The 21,348-nt window shown below is 37.6% G+C and overlaps 1 protein-coding gene across 3 annotated transcripts in view; it reads right to left on the bottom strand.

Annotated features, from left to right (window-relative positions):
- Positions 1 to 21,348, bottom strand: part of TBC1D32 (TBC1 domain family member 32) — a 205,515-nt gene that overhangs the window by 53,599 nt on the left and 130,568 nt on the right. For all 3 annotated transcript variants that reach the window (XM_027551099.1, XM_027551101.1, XM_027551100.1), the window contains one exon: positions 5,531 to 5,656. In XM_027551099.1, the coding sequence (XP_027406900.1) occupies positions 5,531 to 5,656 (126 nt within the window). The remainder of the gene's footprint in view (positions 1 to 5,530; positions 5,657 to 21,348) is intronic.

Raw genomic sequence — 21,348 nt, 5'->3', positions numbered from 1 at the left:
TGTACTTCTTCCAGCCCATCGTTTCTTATGATGTACTCTGCATGTAAGTTAAACAAGCAGAGTGACAATATACAGCCTTGACGTACTCCTTTCCTGTTTTGGAACCAGTCTATTGTTCCATGTCCAGTTCTAACTGTTGCTTTCTGACCTGCATACCGATTTCTCAGCTTCCCTCTCAGTCAGTCTCTCCCATCAGGAAGCTTCCATAGCCTCTTATCCTTCTCCATCTGAGGGCTAACAAACTGAAAACCACAATCACAGAAAAGTAACCAATCTAATGATATGGACCACGGCTCTGTCTAACTCAATCAAACTATGAGACATGCCATATAGGGCCATCCAAGATGGGCAGGTCATGGTGGAGCGTTTTGACAAAACATACCCCATTGGAGAAGGGAATGGCAAACCACTTCAGTATTCTTGCCTTGAGAAGCCCATGAACAGCATGAAAAGGCAAAAAGATAGGACACTGAAAGTGTCCCCAGGTCCGTAGATGCCCAATATGCTACTGGAGATCAGTGGAGAACTAACTCCAGAAAGAATGAAGAGACAGAGTCAGAGCAACAACAACACCCAGCTGTGGATGACTGGTGATAGAAGTAAAGTCTGATGCTGTAAAGAGCAATATTGCACAGGAACCTGGAATGTTAAGGCATTCCAGGTTAACAAGTTAACATTAACATGTTAGTGTTAATCTAAGGCACATTTTTGCTCAAATTCTGCCCCCAGTGCTATTCTCCCCACTAAAAGGAACCAGAATTCCTTGAACTATATTTAGGAGCCAGAAACATGAGTCCAGAGGACCTCATTGCTGTTATACCAGGATTCTTTCAGAGAAAAACAGAAACAAATAAAACAAAATTTAAAGGACAAAGAAGGCATCTAAAACAAAAACTCTTAAAAGTCCAAGTAATAATAATTTAGGCATTTGAAGTATAGAGTTAGAAAAAATATAGTATAGTTACAAAGCATATCAGTTTCCAATATTGTCTATAAGACATGTTATATATGTTACTTAGTGGCCAACTCAAATTAAATGAATTCTACACTGTATGCGTGTGCGTGCTTCAGTCATCTTTGACTCTGTGCAACCCAATGGACTGCAGCTGGCCAGGCTCCTCTGTCCTGGGATTCTCTGGGCAAGAATACTGGAGTGGGTTGCCATGCTCTTCTCCAGGCAATCTCCCCAGCCTAGGGATTGAACTCATGACTCTTAGGTTTCTTACAATGGCAGGCAGGTTCTTTACCACTAGCGCCATCTGGGAATCCATATTATCAACACTGGAGAACAAAATCAGGAAGAATATACCTGGAACATACTTAACTGTATAATTATTAGGTCTCAAAAGACTAGTGGGAAATAAGGATTAGAAGATAAGGTGAAAAACAGAAACTTATTTTTATAGGGAAATTACTCTAGGAAGATATAAGAGTAGAAAAAAATTAAACAAGCAATTGATGATGGAATCTAATGTTTAGAGTGAACAGACAACAAGCAGCTGGTGTAGTATACTCAGCAGAACCTAGAAGTCAATCAGATCTACAGGAACCTTCCTGACAAGAAGAAGAAGAAAAAAGAACTGTGGAATGATTTATATTTTAAGAAAGAAAAAGAGGCAGTCCATGAATACATTTGAAATTCAGCCTAATGGAATAGAGTGTCTACCTATGTTCTCTCCTGAAGTTGAATGAAATAAACACATGAAAATGAATGAAATTTAAAGAAGTTCAGGGAACATGTTGTAATTAGTTCTATGTTAGGAAAAAGGTCTCTGATATAGCTAGGGGTGGGGTAGAAGGTACACACAGAACAAAAATAAGGTTATGAAAAAGAAAAAATGTGACTTATGTTTTAAAAAATTAACTTCAGCCTATGGGTCTTAGGTTTTATAATGTATTGCTTCTCCCAATGACTCATTACAAGTGCAGGAATATCATGCAATTGCACATCCACATGGTCTCATTTATTCTTATAAGCTGAAAACCTGGAAAGAAAACTCTGGAAACAGCAGGAGCCCAAGCTGGAGAAAGCTGGAATATCTCTCTTCTGATAGCTGTCTAGATGGCCTGGGTTTAAATCAGTTTGGAAAGACTACTGATAGTTTGCTCTCTCCTTCCTTATTTTTACCAACAAAAGGAGAGTAGCTGCCCATAGCAGGGAGCAGGACAGGGAGTCAACAAGTAGGTTCTCACTAAGTTCTTGTTAACTGAATTTCTTTTGTCTATCTCCTTTTGGATTTGGAGTATAGAATTTAAGACATTCATTCACTCATTATCATAATTATGAAAAATATTAATGGAGGTACATGGTATTCATTGAGTACTGCAGGGTTTTATATAGAGATTTTGGGGAGAAACTGCAGCATAAGTAATGATAATTCAAAAATCTTTGGTTCTTGATAACTGTAGATTGCTTATATTTAAAACCCAAATTGAATCACATTATAGAGTCAGTCTGTACACGTGCATGAACACAGACAAATAAATAAGCATGCTTGCCTTACAAAAGCATGTATTTATTTAGTGTTTCTCCCTTGAGCTTACCCTCCCAACTAGTCCAAGTTTTAGCTTATAAAAAGAAAACTATGCTATGAGATTGGAGATATTAAAAATATTTTTCATCTTCCATCTCATTAGTATTATGCTCACCTGGGTTTATTTAATAAACGTTTGCCTCCCATGTGCAAAACATTAGGTGTTAAAGAGAACGTGCAGTGGACTACTGTACACTGATACTGAGCGTGGTTTCAGTGTCAGATTGTTGGGTTAACTTCTTCATCTAAGATGTGGACTGAGCTCATTACCTAAAATTTCCAGGCCTTTGTTTCCTTATCCATAAAATGCAGACTATCTTATAAAGTTGCTGTGAAGCGTAACTGAATTTTATGTAACGAACTAGACCTTGCTGGGCAGAGAGGTTAAGATCTATTTTTAAAAGTAGCTCAAAATCTAATGATGGACACAGTATCAGAGTAATGTATAATTAAGACCAAGACTTGTGGGAGGTGCCCCAAGATTCCAAACAGAACACAGTTTTAATGATAATGTTCTGCTCCTTTATCCTGTTTCTTCAGAGTTGTGAATAGAACTGAAGAGGTGATTTCTCTTTTGTCTTGTCACTATCCCTGTAAGAAAGGAATTTAGAAAACTATACCTTTCAGTTCAGTTCAGTTCAGTCGCTCAGTCATACCTGACTCTGTAACCCCATGGAGCGCAGCATGCCATGCCTCCCTGTCCATCACCAACTTCCGGAGTCCACCCAAACCCATGTCCATCGAATCGGTGATGCCATCCAGCCATCTCATCCTCTGTCGTCCCCTTCTCCTCCTGCCCCCAATCCCTCCAAGCATCAGAGTCTTTTCCAGTGAGTCAACCCTTCGCATGAGGTGGCCAAAGTACTGGAGTTTCAGCTTCAGCATCATTCCTTCCAATGAACACCCAGGACTGATCTCCTTTAGGATGGACTGGTTGGAACCCCTTGCAGTCCAAGGGACTCTCAAGAGTCTTCTCTAACACCACAGTTCAAAAGCATCAATTTTTGGCGGTCAGCTTTCTTTATAGTCCAACTCTCAAATTCATACATGACTACTGGAAAAACCATAGCCTTGACTAGATGGACCTTTGTTGGCAAAGTGATATCTCTGCTTTTTAATATGCTGTCTAGGTTGGTCTAGGTTTCCTTCCAAGGAGCAAGCATCTTTTAACTTCATGGCTGTAGTCACCATCTGCAGTGATTTGGGAGCCCCCAAAAATAAAGTCGGTCACCGTTTCCACTGTTTCCCCATCTATTTGCCATGAAGTGATGGGACCAGATGCCATGACCTTGGTTTTCTGAATGTTGAGCTTTAAGCCAACTTTTTCACTCTCCACTTTCACTTTCATCAAGAGGCTCTTTCACTTTCTGCCATAAGGATGGTGTCATCTGCATCTCCTGGCAATCTTGATTACAGCTTGTGCTTCTTCCAACCCAGCATTTCTCATGATGTACTCTGCATATAAGTTAAATAAGCAGGGTGACAATACACAGCCTTGACGTACTCCTTTTCCTATTTGGAACCAGTCTGTTGTTCCATGTCCAGTTCTAACTGTTGCTTCCTAACCTGCGTATAGGTTTCTCAAGAGGCAGGTCAGGTGGTGTGGTATTCCCATCTCTTTCAGAATTTTCCACAGTTTATTGTGATCCACACAGTCAAAGGCTTTGGCACAGTCAATAAAGCAGAAATAGATGTTTTTCTGGAACTCTTGCTTTTTCGATGATCCAGCGGATGTTGGCAATTTGATCTCTGGTTCCTCTGCCTTTTCTAAAACCAGCTTGAACATCTGGAAGTTCACGGTTCACGTATTGCTGAAGCCTGGCTTGGAGAATTTTGAGCATTACTTTACTAGCGTGTGAGATGAGTGCAATTATTCTCCAGAATTTTACTGTAAAATGAGCAGTTCAACTGTTTTAGACCCTCCCAAAGACCTTAAAAATGGCTATTAGATATATATATATATATATATATGTTTATCTCTGGTTGCATAACAGAAAATACTTAAAATAGGTTTTGCAAATGCCAAAAGGTACAGAACAAAATGAGAAAACAGTAGCTTTAGTTACTGTGTTTAAATAATATACCAAGCTGCTGTTTTCTCATTTTGTTCTGTACCTTTTGGCATTTGCAAAACCTATTTTAAGTATTTTCTGTTATGCAACCAGATATAAACATATATATATATACACACACACATTTCTAATAGCAATTTTTAAGGTATTTGGGAGGGTCTAAAACAGTTGAACTGCTCATTTTACACTACAATTTTGGAGAATAATGTTTGATTTTCTTGCCCTAAAAATATAATTTCTCCAACAAAATATAAACTTATTTTTATTTCCCATTTTTAATTTTATAGCATCTAATACAAACATAAGAACCATAAAGCATGACTGATAAATAGGACAATTATTTTTAAATTACAGCTTTCAAGAAATCTAGCTTATATTGACATTAAAACTTATTTGTTGCAGTATCTTTATTCAAGATAATGTTAATTAAAACAAGGTGAGTTTACAAAACCAAGCACACATATAAAATCTGAGTATAAAACAAGTTGCTTAGTCGTCTAGAAAACATACCTATCCCCTCACCCCATGCCCCTCAACCCTACACCATCCACCAAATCTCCTTAGGAGTCACTAAATTTATTTGGATAGATGTGGCAGAGTTTCAAAATATGTCAAAACATTCAATAAAGTTCCAAAACAGTATAGTATAGTCAGGTGAAAGCTGCTGAAATCAAGCAAACTATTATCTAGGCAAGGTAGATTTAGCTTAACAAGACCTCTGAGATAGTATTTTTTAAAAAATCACATAGTTTCTCAAATTTTAATTTCTGTTCTCTAGGATCACAGATTTCCCAGAAGCCAATGGACTTCTGGAACTAATGTTATGTATTCTAGATATGCCAGTATTAGTCTTCAGGAAACCACAGTTTCTGTTAATAAACTTTTCAAGCCAAAAAAAGCCCACAAAAATTAAAAAATACTCACCACCTCCACTGATTATATCGGGTTTGGCCTTCATTATTTTGCAGAATTGTCTTCGGCAGTTTTCTATCCATGCAGTTTGTTTATCAGACATTTTGAAGCGCAATAAAAGTTTGCCAAGATCATTGTCTAATAAGAAAGATGTTATATTATTTTAACAAAACATGTTAGATACACTTAAAAACAAGTATTAATGCTAATAATGTAAACAGTTATAAGTTCCAGAAAAAGTATTTTATATGGGTTTCAAAAGGAAACAGACATTTTTCTGTAATTATATCTTACACCATCAAACTACTATCACCATGTTTATCAAAAACTCATAAAATGGACTGATTTATAACTATTACTCTTTCTTACACAAATATTATTCATTACTGAGTATTTGATTTAATACACAGTGCAAAGCTTGAAAGATTTCACTACAGAGACTGATATAAACATTATACTAATTCTTCATGTACATTCAGGTGCAGTTTTATTCATTTCTTTAAAGCAAAAAGAAAGCATAAATGTAGACAATCTTTACTCAGTTATTTATTTCCTCTTTTTGGTAAAAGAAAAAAAACTATGCTGAAAATGAATCATGCTGAAAAAGCATGCATGCACGTGCTTAGTTCAACTCTTTGCAACCCTTTGGACTGCGGCCCACCAGGCTCCTCTGTCCATGGGATTCTCCACGCAAGAATACTGGGACAAGTTGCCACTGCCTCCTCCAGGGTTTTCCTGACCCAGGCATGGAACCAATGTCTCCTATGTCTCTTGCACTGGCAGGTGGATTCTTTTACCACTGAGTTACCTGGTAAGTCTCGGTAAAAGAGCACCTATTGCTAAAATATAACTTTTCTTCTTTCTTAGCAATTTTATGAATATGGCAATATTAATTTTCTTTTCCTTTTATTCTCATGAGATTTTTCCATCTTCCATTTTAATTGTATTCCCATCAGATTTTTCATTAGAAAACATCTATAAATATATTGAAGATTTAGGTGTCATTTAAAAAGGATATATAAGTATGTATACATATAAGCATATATACTATTTACTCACACATATATGTAAAAATTCAAAGGGGAGGAAAAAAATAATTTCTTTGTAGAAGAGCAGAGGGTTGGGGGATAGACAGTCACATGAACTCATACACTTTACCACTTTCCTTGAAGGAGATTTTGAGGAAAGAGGAACAAGAACATTTTCCACATATAAAGTCAAAGTCCTGATTGCTTCTGCCCAAAGACATGGTTTGGAACACTACAAAATATAGCCACCTAAGGGGCTAATGGAAAATCCCATGGACGGAGGAGCCTGGTGGGCTGCAGTCCATGGGATCGCTAGAGTTGGACACGACTGAGTGACTTCACTTTCACTTTTCACTTTCATGCACTGGAGAAGGAAATGGCAACCCACTCCAGTGTTCTTGCCTGGAGAATCCCAGGGATGGCAGAGCCTGGTGGGCTGCCATCTCTGGGGTCGCACAGAGTCGGACACGACTGAAGCAACTTAGCAGCAGCAGCAAAGGGCTAATGAACTCCACCAAGAAAATATCAGTATTCAACTTAATATTAAAGAGGATTTCAACCAACTCCTGGTCCTTTGAAATGAATACAATTATAATAAAGAAAGTAAGTCCTTATTCTTAAGAATTTTTAAAAAATTAAACTTTTTACCATACTAAGCTATTTTATTTTTCCATCTAATTTTTGTAAAAACACATTCAATAAACATGCATGGAATTCCTATATGGCTATAACAATCTAGACAGACAAGGTCACTGGCCCTCATAAAACTTACATGTGTGTGTATTTGTGCATAAACAGACAGGAGTATAACTGAGTATAATCAATATATATTAATACATATCATTCCAATGATCTAAGCTGGTTTTATTTAGCCCTAAAAAAGCAGCTACATATCCTCACTCAATCCTCATGGTTATCATATACAAAATTATATGATTGATTGTACAAATCATAATTCACGTAAGTATTTTCACATTTGACACTTAGGTCACCAGAAAAGCCTTCTCATATCAAAACTACAGAAATATTCTTTTGTACAAACATTATGAATATACAAGGGGCTTCCCAGGGGGCACTGGTGGTAAAGAATCCACCTGCAAATGCAGGAGACATAACAGATGTGGGTTCAATCCCTCGGTTGAGAAGACCTCCTGGAGAAGGAAATGGCAACCCACTCCAGTGTTCTTTCATGGAGAATCCCATGGACAGAGGAGCTTGGTGGGCTATAGCACATGGGGTTGCAAAGAGTTGGACATGAATGAAGTGATTTAGCATGCATGCACATGAGTATACAAATGTATCAAATATATGCACACTCATAAATATACATATAAACCAGAAAGAACTGTTCTGTTGGAAGAATGTATAATTCTGATACTTAGTAGTAATCTAACATATTCTCTTTAAATATCAAGAACAAAATGATCCTATAATATTCCATAAGTGGCCTCAATCAGAGGCGATATCTAGAGAAAAATGAAACTGATTTAGTCAAAGGAGAAAATTATTATTTTTAATAAAAACTCAAAACCTTTAAACAAGAAATATCATAGCTGATAATTTTGTTGGAAATTATTTTAACAGCAGAGTATTAATGTTAAATGCATCTTGATATGTTAGGTAAAAGACAACTGAACAGCATTAAATGGAATTTTTATACTTTCCATTTAGAATATCTACATTATTTATTCCCCAAGAACAAACTATCCAGAATCTACTAAGATTCACTAATTATTTGTACCTCTTAATCCCCTTTACCTATCTAGCCCCACTCCATAAGTATAAAGTAAGATACAAGGATATAATTATAGCACACAGAATGCAGTCTTGATCTTATAAAAAAAACTTTATATGTCTCCAGGGATCTTCCCTACCCAGGGATCGAACCTGGGTTTCAAGCACTGTAGACAGACGCTTTACCATCTGAGCCACCAAGGAGGTCCTATATGGAGTATCAGTTCAGTTCAGTTAGTTCAGTCGCTCAATCGTGTCCAACTCTTTGCGAACCCATGAATTGCAGGACGCCAGGCCTCCCTGTCCATCACCAGCTCCCGGAGTTCACTCGAACTCATGTCCATCGAGTCGGTGACGCCATCCAGCCATCTCATCCTCTGTCGTCCCCTTCTCCTCCTGCTCCCAATCCCTCCCAGCATCAGAGTCTTTTCCAATGAGTCAACTCTTTACATGAGGTGGCCAAAGTATTGGAATTTCAGCTTTAGCATCAGTCCTTCCAATGAACACCCAAGATCATCTCCTTTAGAATGGACTGGTTGGATGTCCTTGCAGTCCAAGGGACTCGCAAGAGTCTTCTCCAACATCACAATTGAAAAGCATCAATTCTTCGGCACTTAGCTGTCTTCACAGTCCAACTCTCACATCCATACATGACCAATAGAAAAACAACAGCCTTGACTAGACAAACCTTTGTTGGCAAAGTAATGTCTCTGCTTTTTAATATGCTACCTAGGTTGGTCATAACTTTCCTTCCAAGGAGTAAGCATCTTTTAATTTCATGGCTGCAATCACCATCTACAGTGATTTTGGAACAAAGTCTGACACTGTTTCCACTGTTTCCCCATCTATTTCCCATGAAGTGATGGGACCAGATGCCATGACCTTAGTTTTCAAAATGTTGAGCTTTAGGCGAACTTTTTCACTCTCCTCTTTCACTTTCATCAAGAGGCTTTTTAGTTCCTCTTCACTTTCTGCCATAAGGGTGGTGTCATCTGCATGTCTGAGGTTATTGATATTTCTCCCAGCAATCTTGATTGCAGCTTGTGCTTCTTCCAGCCCAGCATTTTTCATGATGTACTCTGCATATAAGTTAAATAAGGAGGGTGACAATATACAGCCTTGAAGAACTCCTTTTCCTATTTGGAACCAGTCTGTTCCATGTCCAGTTCTGACCGTTGCTTCCTGACCTGCATACAAATTTCTCAAGAGGCAGATCAGGTGGTCTGGTATTCCCATCTCTTTCAGAATTTTACACACTTTATTGTGACCCACACAGTCAAAGGCTTTGGCATAGTCAATAAAGCAGAAATAGATGTTTTTTTGGAACTCTCTTGCTTTTTCCATGATCCAGCAGATGTTGGCAATTTGATCTCTGGTTCCTCTGCCTTTTCTAAAACCAGCTTGCACATCTGGAAGTTCACGGTTCATGTACTGCTGAAGACTGGCTTGGAGAATTTTGAGCATTACTTTACTAGCGTGTGAGATGAGTGCAATTGTGTTGTAGTTTGAGCATTCTTTGGTATTGCCTTTCTTTGGGATTGAAATGAAAACTGACCTTTTCCAGTCCTGTGGCCACTGCTGAGTTTTCCAAATTTTCTGGCATATTGAGTGCAGCACTTTCACAGCATCATCTTTCAGGATTTGAAATAGCTCAACTAGAATTCCATCACCTCCACTAGCTTTGTTTGTAGTGATGCTTTCTAAGGCCCACTTGACTTCACATTCCAGGATGTCTGGCTCTAGGTCAGTGATCACACCATCGTGATTATCTGGGTTGTGAAGATCTTTTTTGTACAGTTCTGTGTATTCTTGCCTCCTCTTCTTAATATCTTCTGCTTCTGTTAGGTCCATACCATTTCTGTCCTTTATCGAGCCCATCTTTGCATGAAATGTTCCCTTGGTATCTCTAATTTTCTTGGAGAGATCTCTAGTCTTTCCTGTTCTGTTGTTTTCCTCTATTTCTTTGCATTGATTGCTGAGGAAGGCTTTCTTATCTCTCTTTGCTATTCTTTGGAACTCTGCATTCAGATGCTTATATCTTTTTCTCCTTTGCTTTTCGTTTCTCTTCTTTTCACGGGTATTTGTAAGGCCTCCTCATACAGCCATTTTGCTTTTTTGCATTTCTTTTTCTTGGAGATGGTCTTGATTCCTGTCTCCTGTACAGTGTCATAAATCTCCATCCATAGTTCATCAGGCACTCTATTAGATCTAGTCCCTTAAATCTACTTCTCACTTCCACTGTATAAATATAAGGGATTTGATTTAGGTCAGACCTGAATGGTCTAGTGGTTTTCCCTACTTTCTTCAATTTAAGTCTAAATTTGGCAATAAGGAGTTCATGATCTGAGCCACAGTCAGCTCCCGGTCTTGTTTTTGCTGACTGTATAGAGCTTCTCCATCGTTGGCTGCTAAGAATATAATCAATCTGATTTCAGTGTTGACCATCTGGTGATGTCCATGTGTAGAGTCTTCTCTTGTGTTGTTGGAAGAGGGTGTTTGCTATGACCAGTGCGTTCTCTTGGCAAAACTCTATTAGCCTTTGCCCTGCTTCATTCTGTATTCCAAGGCCAAATTTGCCTGTTACTCCAGGTGTTTCTTGACTTCCTACTTTTGCATTCCAGTTCCCTATAATGAAAAGGACATCTTTTTTGGGTGTTAGTTCTAAAAGGTCTTGTAGGTCTTCATAGAACCATTCAACTTCAGCTTCCTCAGCATTACTGGTTAGGGCATAGGCTTGGATCACCGTGATATTGAATGGTTTGCCTTGGAAACGAACAGAGATCATTCTGTTGTTTTTGAAATTGCATCCAAGTACTGCATTTCGGACTCTTTTGTTGACCATGATGGCTACTCCAGTTCTTCTAAGGGATTCCTGCCAGCAGTAGTAGATATAACGGTCATCTGAGTTAGATTCACCCATTCCAGTCCATTTTAGTTCGCTGATTCCTAGGAATGTCGATGTTCACTCTTGCCATCTCCTGTTTGACCACTTCCAATTTGCCTTGATTCATGGACCTGACATTCCAGGTTCCTATGCAATAGTGCTCTTTACAGCATTGGACTTTGCTTCTATCACCAGTCACATTCACAACTGGGTATTGTTTTTGTTTTGGCTCCATCCCTTCATTCTTTCTGGAGTTATTTCTCTACTGATCTCCAGTAGCATATTGGGCACCTACCGACCTGGGGAGTTCATCTTTCAGTATCCTATCATTTTGCCTTTTCAGACTGTTCATGGGTTTCTCAAGGCAAGAATACTGAAGTGGTTTGTCATTCCCTTCTCCAGTGGACCACATTCTGTCAGATCTCTCCACCATGATCCTCCCATCTTAGGTGGCCCCACACGGCATGGGTAACATTGAGTTAGACAAGGCTGTGGTCTGTGTGATCAGACTGGATATTTTTCTGTGATTATGTTTTCAGTGCGTCTGCCCTCTTATGCCCTCTCGCAACACCTACCGTCTTACTTGGGTTATCTATAAAAATACTGAAGCACTATGTTGTAAACCTGAAACTAATATAACATGTAAGAGTCAGTTATACTTCTATAAAAAATCACTAGTGGTACATGACTGAAAAGACAAAAGCAGTTTTTCATCTTTGTTTCTTTCTGTGTCAGTTCTTTCTATCCATGAAAGACCCTGTCTTTCATAACCACCACCATCCCTCAAGGCGTAAATGTCCATAAAGCTCTTTTGTAAATTACTTGCTATTTAAAAATCCTGTTGTCTTTTCTTCTTCCCTCCTGCTCACACCCTCTTCTTGCTCTCCTGTCACTTTCCTTTCACATTTGCTATTCTATTTTGCTCTCGCATCTCCATCCAAGGAAAAGAGCACAGCCACTAGACTGTAAACAGTCCTGAAGCAGTAAATGTGTTATGCATCTGCACCTACCAACTGGGAGAAAGGCTGAAAGTCCCAATTTAGTACCTGGAAATTTGATTTGAGGCAATTAACAAATGCTGAGCTGGAGATAGACTGCCTAGAAGACTCCTAGAGAGATAACTTTGTATCCTCATAACTTCTAGTTATGGTTTCCCCCAGCTCTCAGTGGGAATGTGAGCTCTTCAATGTGAATATATCACAGCTAATAATATTTAGTGATTTGATATGTTTACTGAAAATTTGTATCTGTAATGTTAACAAGCTTGAGGAAAACAATTCCTTTATTTCCTCCCTCCAAATCTGGAACCAAATGAAAAGCAGACAGCAGGAGATAAATGGAGTTCAAAGTATCAGTGCTAGTACCATAACAGCTAAATTAAGCACCTTAACTTGGATCTCCTACCACATGGACTTAACAAATCTCTCCCCTGCACTGAAAAAATATATTCAATCACAGACAGTAATGAGACAACCAAAGGTCTCTCCTGATTGCTCTTGTTAGGAAAGCTGAGTATAACGCTAACTGAAAAAAAAAAAAAAAAAAAAACTGGTTTAAATAAAAATTAATAAAAAGATAGGCTAACTTGGAAATACAGCCTTTAAGTAGTCTAATTCAAGATTTTTCATTCCTTCTGCAAAATTCACCTATCAAACATTTTTCCTTCCTACCTTAGTGCTTAATTAGTGAGGAAGTCCAAAGAGAGGCCAGTAACTTTACTCTAGCAAAAGCCCTAATGAGGCAAGGAGAAATGGAATTACAGGAATGGTATCATAGGAACACAACAATTCTAAATCAGTGATTTTGGGAGTAGAACAAACCTGAACGATACATAAAATTTTAATGTTTACCAAAATTTCTTTGTTTATAGTCACATAAAAAATTTAAAAACCATAGTTTTGTTTCTGGTCATGATGGAGAAACTGGAAATATACTTGCCTTCCTGCCATAAATAACTCAAGAAATGGTTAAAATACATCACAACACTGTTTTCAGACACTGGTCAACAATAGGCAGTATAGGACTATTATGTCTGAGAAAAGGGAAACTAACAAGGTACCTTTACAACTGGGCCCTGGTTTTTTCTAGAATTACTTTCAACATCATATGCAGGAAGTGGGGCATTGAGTTAAAGAGACAGAAGTCACACTGCAGAGAGACTGAGGAGACTAAAATTTGTGGAAGAGGAAGAAGAAAGAAAGAACTCCAGAAATCTGTGTAAGTTTTTGTCAAGGTAGTTGCAAAGAATTGGCTGTGCAGATGAAGAGAAGCTCCACAAGACTGGGCAGAGAACATGAACAATTCTCAGAGTATACATATGGTGAGGAGATGTCCAAGTTACAGAAAGATTATGAAGAGTCCTCCTCAACTACAGAGTTCTACAGACCAAAAGAGCCAAACTTTTGTAAAAGAGTTAAATTAGCCTTAAAGTAAAGACATGGGGCTGCCCAGGTGGTGCACTGGTAAAGACTCTGTTTGCCAATGCAGGAGACGTGGGTTTGATCCTTGGGTTGGGAATATCCCCCAGAGTAGGAAATGGCAACCCATTCCAGTATTCTTGCCTGGAGAATTCCATGAGCAGAGAAGCCTGGTGGACAACAGTCCATGGGGTCATACATAGTCAGATACAACTGAGCGACTAAGCACACACATACACACAAAGACAACTTTACACTCACCCTAACAAAAAAAATGAAAGCCCTGAATGATCAAACTGATTTCACAAATAACTTGACTGCATGGCCCAAAATGTCCACTAATCTTTAAAGAAAACAAAATCTAGCACTTAACTATGTAAAATTAGTAATGCTGAATATTCAATTAAAAATTACTAACCTGTAGTTGAATCAATAAATATAAAGACACAGAAAGGACCTTGGTGATACAATTACCAGGTAAAAATTTTAATGCAGTTGTTTTTAAGAATTCTAAGAAAATATAAACAAAAAGTGATATTAATTCAAACTGTAGTTAATCTATACTGGAATCCTCCTGAGTAAAATGGTACACACAAATGGTACATGTAACAAACTAGATGAATCTTCAACTCATTATGCTTAAAGAAATCAAGCACAAATAAAGTATCTTACGTGAGTCTATCTGTATGAAGTGCTAGAATGCAAAAGCAAATCTACAGCTATAGTTCTCAAATGGGCTAAGTTTTGCTCCCTGTCTTTCAGTAATGTCTACAGACATTCCTGGCTGGGAGGGGTGGGTGCAAATAGAGACTTCTATGCGAATCTAGTGAGCAGAGACCATGAAAGCTGCTAAAAAAAATTGTTCAGTGCACAGGACAGTTCTCTCTGGCAATAAGCACTTTTTACCCAACCCACTTACTACCACTGAGGAAAATAGGAAACATCAAGTTTCATGTTTACAAAATTCAATTACAACTGATAATAGTTCATATCTAAACCCTGAAATTCCTTGCTACGGTAAGTACTATAATCTTTTCATACTTGATGATATTGTATAATTGGTTTCTCAAAAGATTACTATATAGAAGGAAAGATTATACTTATCATCACAGATAATGTAAAAAGAAAGAACCTCCATTTCAAGGACAAGAAAAATGTAAGCCCAATATAAATGCAAAGAAAATCTATGCAAAAAACTTTTAATACTTCTTTATGAATGCCCATTTCATACAGAGTATCACAAACAGCTGCTATAAAAGAAACAAAATAAATGGAAGATTTAATAAATTAACTTGCAACAGATTCCTAGGCTTAATTTGGAAAGTCACCCATCTATTAGACTGAAGCTTATCTGTGAAATATTTGCTTCCAATTTGTGTTTTTGCTTATCTTTTCTTCTTCCATGTAGATTAATATAGCTATGCCACTTTATTCTTAATATTTACAATATTTAAGGAAAGACTCCGGAGTAGTCTCCAAGTAACTGAAAAGATGCTTAAATTCTCTATATTAGTTCTCCCTACATTTCTAAACGTGAGAGTATCTAAATTCTTACACTATTTGGTTTGAACTGTGAGTTCTTAAACATATGACATCTATATTTTATACAGATTATACTTCACTTTAGAATTATCATATCACTTTTCATTTTAATATGTGATAATTAACCATGTACTATAGGAGGTATCAGTGAAGCATTTTTTAAAAAAGAGCAATTAGTTCTCCCTTATCACTTGCACCTAAACTAGCAGGTGATTTATTTCTGCTAGTTGCTACTGATGTTTGTTTCAAACATCAAGAAGTACATGAAGAGTTTTACAATTCAAAAGAAAACACTTACTCTGATTTTTAAGCTAAGTATCTCAACAACTACAGCTCAAGATTTATGACATTGGAAAGGATCCATAATCATATTTTCCTATTCTCTCAGTTAACAGGATGATGCCAAACAAAAGCCATTTACCTTTTATCTGCAGAAAATAAATTTTAATTCCAAGGGTAGAAACAATACAGAAAGAAAAAAAAATGAGAAAGTGCCTAACTTGACATAAAAGCCTAGATAAATATTTGATAAAAAGGAGAATTCATCACCAAAAAATATTTATAGTCTACCTATATGTGTAAGACATAATACAAAGACTTTCAAAATCAGAACAAACAATACCTGTCATCATGCTGCATTATATTTTATGTAGTACATATTATTTTTCAAAGCACTTTGTTTTTCTCATGGGATTCTATTTTTGGTTGATTGGAGGAAGAGCAGTAATCCTAAATCTTACATAACTTATCAGACTAGAAATAAAAGCAATCCAACCTACTCATTTGTTAATTTGGCAATTTTCATTCTTTTATTAAAATGTAGTTGCTATTATAAGTCATCCTATTCTTCTTTTTCTCTTAAGCTCATTTTTACTTCAGAACATTCATAAGTTTACTTGCATCAGGAGTTACTAATATGCTTGAGGCTTTCAATGACTAGCTATTTGAATTTCTAAGATCAAATAAAAGCAATCACTCCCAACAGCCTGGCCATCAATGACCTTGTGAATCGATGCTATGCTTCTGCTGGCCCTGTTAGGGATATGAGAAACATAAAGCCCATGACAAAACAACATATTTTCTACTTTGAAGATATCCGCCCCAACAAAGTAAATGTATTTCTGAGTGATTTCTTGATAAAGATGGAAATTCTACAGTAATAAGGTAGATAGGATATAGGCATGAATTAGATTGCTGTTTTTTATAATTCAGCCTGAATAAACTTTATAAAATAAAAAATAAAGTGAATGGAAGATGCTAGAAAGGGAAGTAAGAGAGCTTGTTTCTCATTTTATTAAGTTATGTCTTTCCAATGACCAGAGTGTGCTACCCAACTCAAGGCATTTTTATTTCTCAGTATGGAAGTACTGAATTTCCCTTCCTCCTAAAAGAAAGAAGTCCCCATCCTGAACACACCAAAATAGAACACTGAAGAGCACACTCTCTGATTAGTGATGTAATTAATAACTCCTGGGAAACCTAATTTTAGCTTCAGTTCAGTTCACTCACTCAGTCATGTCCGACTCTTTGTGATCCCATGAATCGCAGCATGCCAGGCCTCCCTGTCCACCAACTCCCAGAGTTCACCCAAATTCATGTGCATCGAGTCGGTGATGCCATCCAGCCATCTCATCCTCTGTCGTCCCCTTCTCTTCCTGCCCCCAACCCCTCCAAGCATCAGGGTCTTTTCCAATGAGTCAACTCTTCACATCAGGTAGCCAAAGTGTTAGAGTTTCAGCTTCAGCATCAGTCCTTCCAATGAACACCCAGGACTGATCTCCTTTAGGATGGACTGGTTGGATCTCCTTGCAGTCCAAGGGACTTGCAAGAGTCTTCTCCAGCACCACAGTTCAAAAGCATCAATTTTTCGGCACTCAGCCTTCTTCACAGTCCAACTCTCACATCCATACATGACCACAGGAAAAACCATAGCCTTGTCTAGACAGACCTTTGTTGACAAAGTAATGTCTCTGCTTTTGAATATGCTACCTAGGTTGGTCATAACTTTCCTCCGAAGGAGTAAGCGTCTTTTAATTTCATGGTTGCAATCACCATCTGCAGTGATTTTGGAGCCCAAAAAATAAAGTCTGACACTTCCCACTGTTTCCCCATCTATTTCCCATGAAGTGATGGGGCCAGATGCCATGATCTTCGTTTTCTGAATGTTGAGCTTTAAGCCAACTTTTTCACTCTCCTCTTTCACTTTCATCAAGAGGCTTTTTAGTTCCTCTTCACTTTCTGCCATAAGGGTGGTGTCATCTGCATATCTGAGGTGATTGACATTTCTCCCGGCAATCTTGATTCCAGCTTGTGCTTTTTCCATCCCAGCATTTCTCATGATGTACTCTGCATAGAAGTTAAATAAGCAGGGTGACAATATACAGCCTTGACGTACTCCTTTTCCTATTTGGACCAGTCTGTTGTTCCATGTCCAGTTCTAACTGTTGCCTCCTGACCTACATATAGGTGTCTCAAGAGGCAGGTCAGGTGGTCTGGTATTCCCATCTCTTTCAGAATTTTCCACAGTTTATTGTGATCCACACAGTCAAAGGCTTTGGCTTAGTTAGTAAAGCAGAAATAGATGTTTTTCTGGAACTCTTGCTTTTTTGATGATCCAGCAGATGTTGGCAATTTGATCTCTGGTTCCTCTGCCTTTTCTAAAACCAGCTTGAACATCTGGAAGTTCACAGTTCACGTATTGCTGAAGCCTGACTTGGAGAAATTTGAGCATTACTTTACTAGCGCGCGAGATGAGTGCAATTGTGCAGTAGTTTGAGCATTCTTTAGCATTGCCTTTCTGTGGGATTGGAATTTTCCTTAGGTGTCTTTTCCTTAGGTGTCTCAGTCTTTCTGTTTCATATAGGAAAGGAATCATGAGTTAATCTCTAGGAGTTCACTGACATGCTAACTGGCATTTGGTTTTAACCACTGCTCAATTCTTTCTCCAACTTCCCTTCCCTCTTTCTTATCTTCTACACAGGAACGATAAGTTACTATACTAACACATTTCTTCCTACTTTTCTCAACTCTCAGATAACAGAGAGATGATATTTTGGAAGAAAAATTTCCATTTAAGTTGATTTATGATTACCACATATGTGACATATGTACATAAATAATACTTATCAGTTTTTTAAAGGCTTTTACATTTTAATATGGTGACCCTAAAAATGTGTATAAAGAAAAATAACTGAACCAAATGGTGCCTCAAGATTCTTATTTACAGATGAAAATAAATCATCTAATAACTAACACTGATGCCAAGCAACTAACAAGAGGCAATTTAACAGATGAGGAAATGCTAACTGTAGCAAGGAGGATAAATCTAAAAGTTGGGAGACAAATTAGGTGAATGTCAGCATGTGCACACAGCTAAAGTGATTTTTTTCCACAACAATGATATGATATCTCAAAGTACTGCAGTGCAAATGACTAAAACAACACCTATCAGAATCAGTGAATCATTACCTCCAAATTGAAAAAGCAAAATGGCAAGTATATGAACTCTTGCCTTTAAAACAGCTCTTTGTATCTTAAAGTATTACTAGCTTAAACAGCTTAAATGCATAATTACTAGCTTAAATGCATAATTTATGTTCAACTTATTGAATAGTGTTTGACGAGGAACATTACTTTCAACTTAGTTCTAATCTGCTAGAAATATGTCTGGCTCCATTATTCTCACAGAGGTTACCGGGACATTATCAGTATACTCCCTTAGGTACTTTCGAAATTTGGACATGCTTCTGATATCCTCTCCCATTTTCTGCTGTTCTTCTGTAAGTATAAGGTCAGTGAAACATCTGCAATATCAGAATGACATAAGTATGATTCATATTTGACTCAAAATGTATCTATGTAAAATCCCTTCCTGTGGTATCTCTTGGGCTATCCACTGACTGGCTAGATCATTCTGTCCTGCTTAACAGAATCACAGTAATGTCAGGACCACCATTAGTAGGAAGTATTAAGTATTGCTGTAAAATTGAGAATAATGTCTTATTCAAACACTTGGGTTCTAAGCACTAACAGAAAGGTAACTAGAAGTTGCTGCCCAGTACGGTGGGAAAATATGAAATTAAATAAAGAGACTTGAAATTGTATTAAACTAAAATAGGACATGTGACAGGAATTGGGCCTTGCAGATTATAGGGAAGTCATTAGAGGGTTTTAGTTAGAGGAGTAAAAATAATCCAACCACATTTCAACAGCATTACTCTTGCTTCTGTGTTAACAAACTGAACAGGTTACTAAAACAGTACAGTGAGAGATGAGAGTGAGTAGTGGATGAATGAAAAGTGGTTTTGTTTGAGATATGGAGAATCAAGAGCATTTGCGACAGAAATGGCTCAGCCAGTAAAGAGTCAGCCTGCAATGTGGGAGACCTGAGTTTGATCCCTGGGTCAGGAAGATCCCCTGCAGAAGGAAATGGCAACCCATTCCAGTATTCTTGGAAATATCCCATGGATATTTTGGAAATTCCCATGGATGGAGGATTTTGGATATTCCCATGGATGGAAATATCCCATGGATATTCTGGAAAATCCCATGGATGGAGGATCCTGGAGGGCTACAGTCCATGAGGTTGCAAAGAGTCAGACATGACAGCGATTTCACTCACTCACAAATGTGGGTTCTGAAGAGAAAAAGAGTCAAAAAAAGTTTTCACCTTTATTGCCTAAAGAAACGGAAGCACAAAGTTGTCATTTCTAAAATGAGGAAATGTACCAAAGGAATAGATTTTGAAAGAGTATCAGAAGTTTATCTCAGAGTTGTTAAATTTGATATATTTGATATATTTACTAACCACCCTAGCAAAGAACAGATATGAGTACAGAGTCAACTAGAGACACAGGTTAAAGATATAAATCTGTGTATATTGGACAGTATTTTAGTCATAAGACTAAATGAAATCCCCAAAAGAATATGCACACACACACACAAAAAGACAACTGAGAACTGAGGGGCACTCCAAAGTTTAGAGTTTGGAGAGACCTGAAAGATCTGACAAAGATGAAGTATTTGCTAGAAATTCAAGGGGGTGGGGGGAATAATCAGATAATGTACTTTCTGAAAGCCAAATAAGAAAATGTTTCAAAAAGCAGAGGCATCAAACATGTTAAGTGATAATGCTAAATGTAACAGGATGAGTACTGAGATCTGACCCACTGATTTAACCCTGGTAGAATGGCAGGGGTGAAAGCCTGATTAGCTTTCAAGTGGATGGATTCAAGAGAACACAGAAAGAGAATAACTACAATACTAAAATTAGACAATTCCTTGAAGGAATTTTGCAGTGGGAGGACAGAAATGGAATTGTAGAGAGGGAAAGTAAGTTCAAAAGAAGATATTTTAAATATAGAAAAATTAATAGCATGCTGGTTGGCTTATGGAAAAGCTACAGTGGAAAGCTCTACCAAGCTCCCATCCCCTAACCCCATAATCCCATGAAGAAACAATAAGGAAAACGGAAGAACTGTTAGAAGCAATATCTTTGCTGATAAAGAGGATGGAATGTATTGCACAACTGAAGAACCTGGCCTTTTTAAGCAATATTTGCAGTTTCATTCATAGTAATGCAAAACCTAAATTGGTACAGATGTAGCTGAGTCAGCCAATATGTATCAAGAGTATATGGAAGCTGATAGCTTCTATTTCCTCAGTTTGGGGGGAAAAAAAGGAAAACAGTTATCTGACAGAAAGATTGGGAAGAGGTGAGGAAGGGTCGATGAATGAGAAGATTTGAAACTAAGTCATCTAGGAGACTAGGAGAGTGCCCTGAACTGGGGACACACCGTGTGGCTGCCTGGAAGCACTGTGGGCTCACTAGAGGTTAATAACCGTTCTGCAAGTGATCTTCTGGGCTAGAGAGAGAAGCTATTATTACTCCCCTTTCTAAATCACTTATAAGAGTAGAACAGGGAATAAAGTTATAGTCCTCTGAGCTTCTCAGGGAACTATCAATTTAATCTTATTTTCTGATTTGTCTGCCTTGGTCAGTTTCAAATAAAGCATATTTTTTATCAAACTACTTTGAAGAAACAAATTACCTAATATGGCAGTCACAAAATAAGATGGATAATGAGTCAATTTGCTGTTCAAAAGAAAAGATATATTTGTTTCCAAGTGAAACTTAGCAAAGATACCAATGTTATTTCCAGACAAGGAAAAGGGTTGAAGGGTTGGAGCAGGGAGAACAGACCATGTGTTAACACCTCATCTTAT

Source organism: Bos indicus x Bos taurus, chromosome 9, assembly GCF_003369695.1.
Source record: "Bos indicus x Bos taurus breed Angus x Brahman F1 hybrid chromosome 9, Bos_hybrid_MaternalHap_v2.0, whole genome shotgun sequence".
NCBI lineage: Eukaryota > Metazoa > Chordata > Mammalia > Artiodactyla > Bovidae > Bos > Bos indicus x Bos taurus.
The sequence above is the reverse complement of the archived record's forward strand: the minus strand, read 5'-3'. Positions and strand labels throughout refer to the sequence as shown.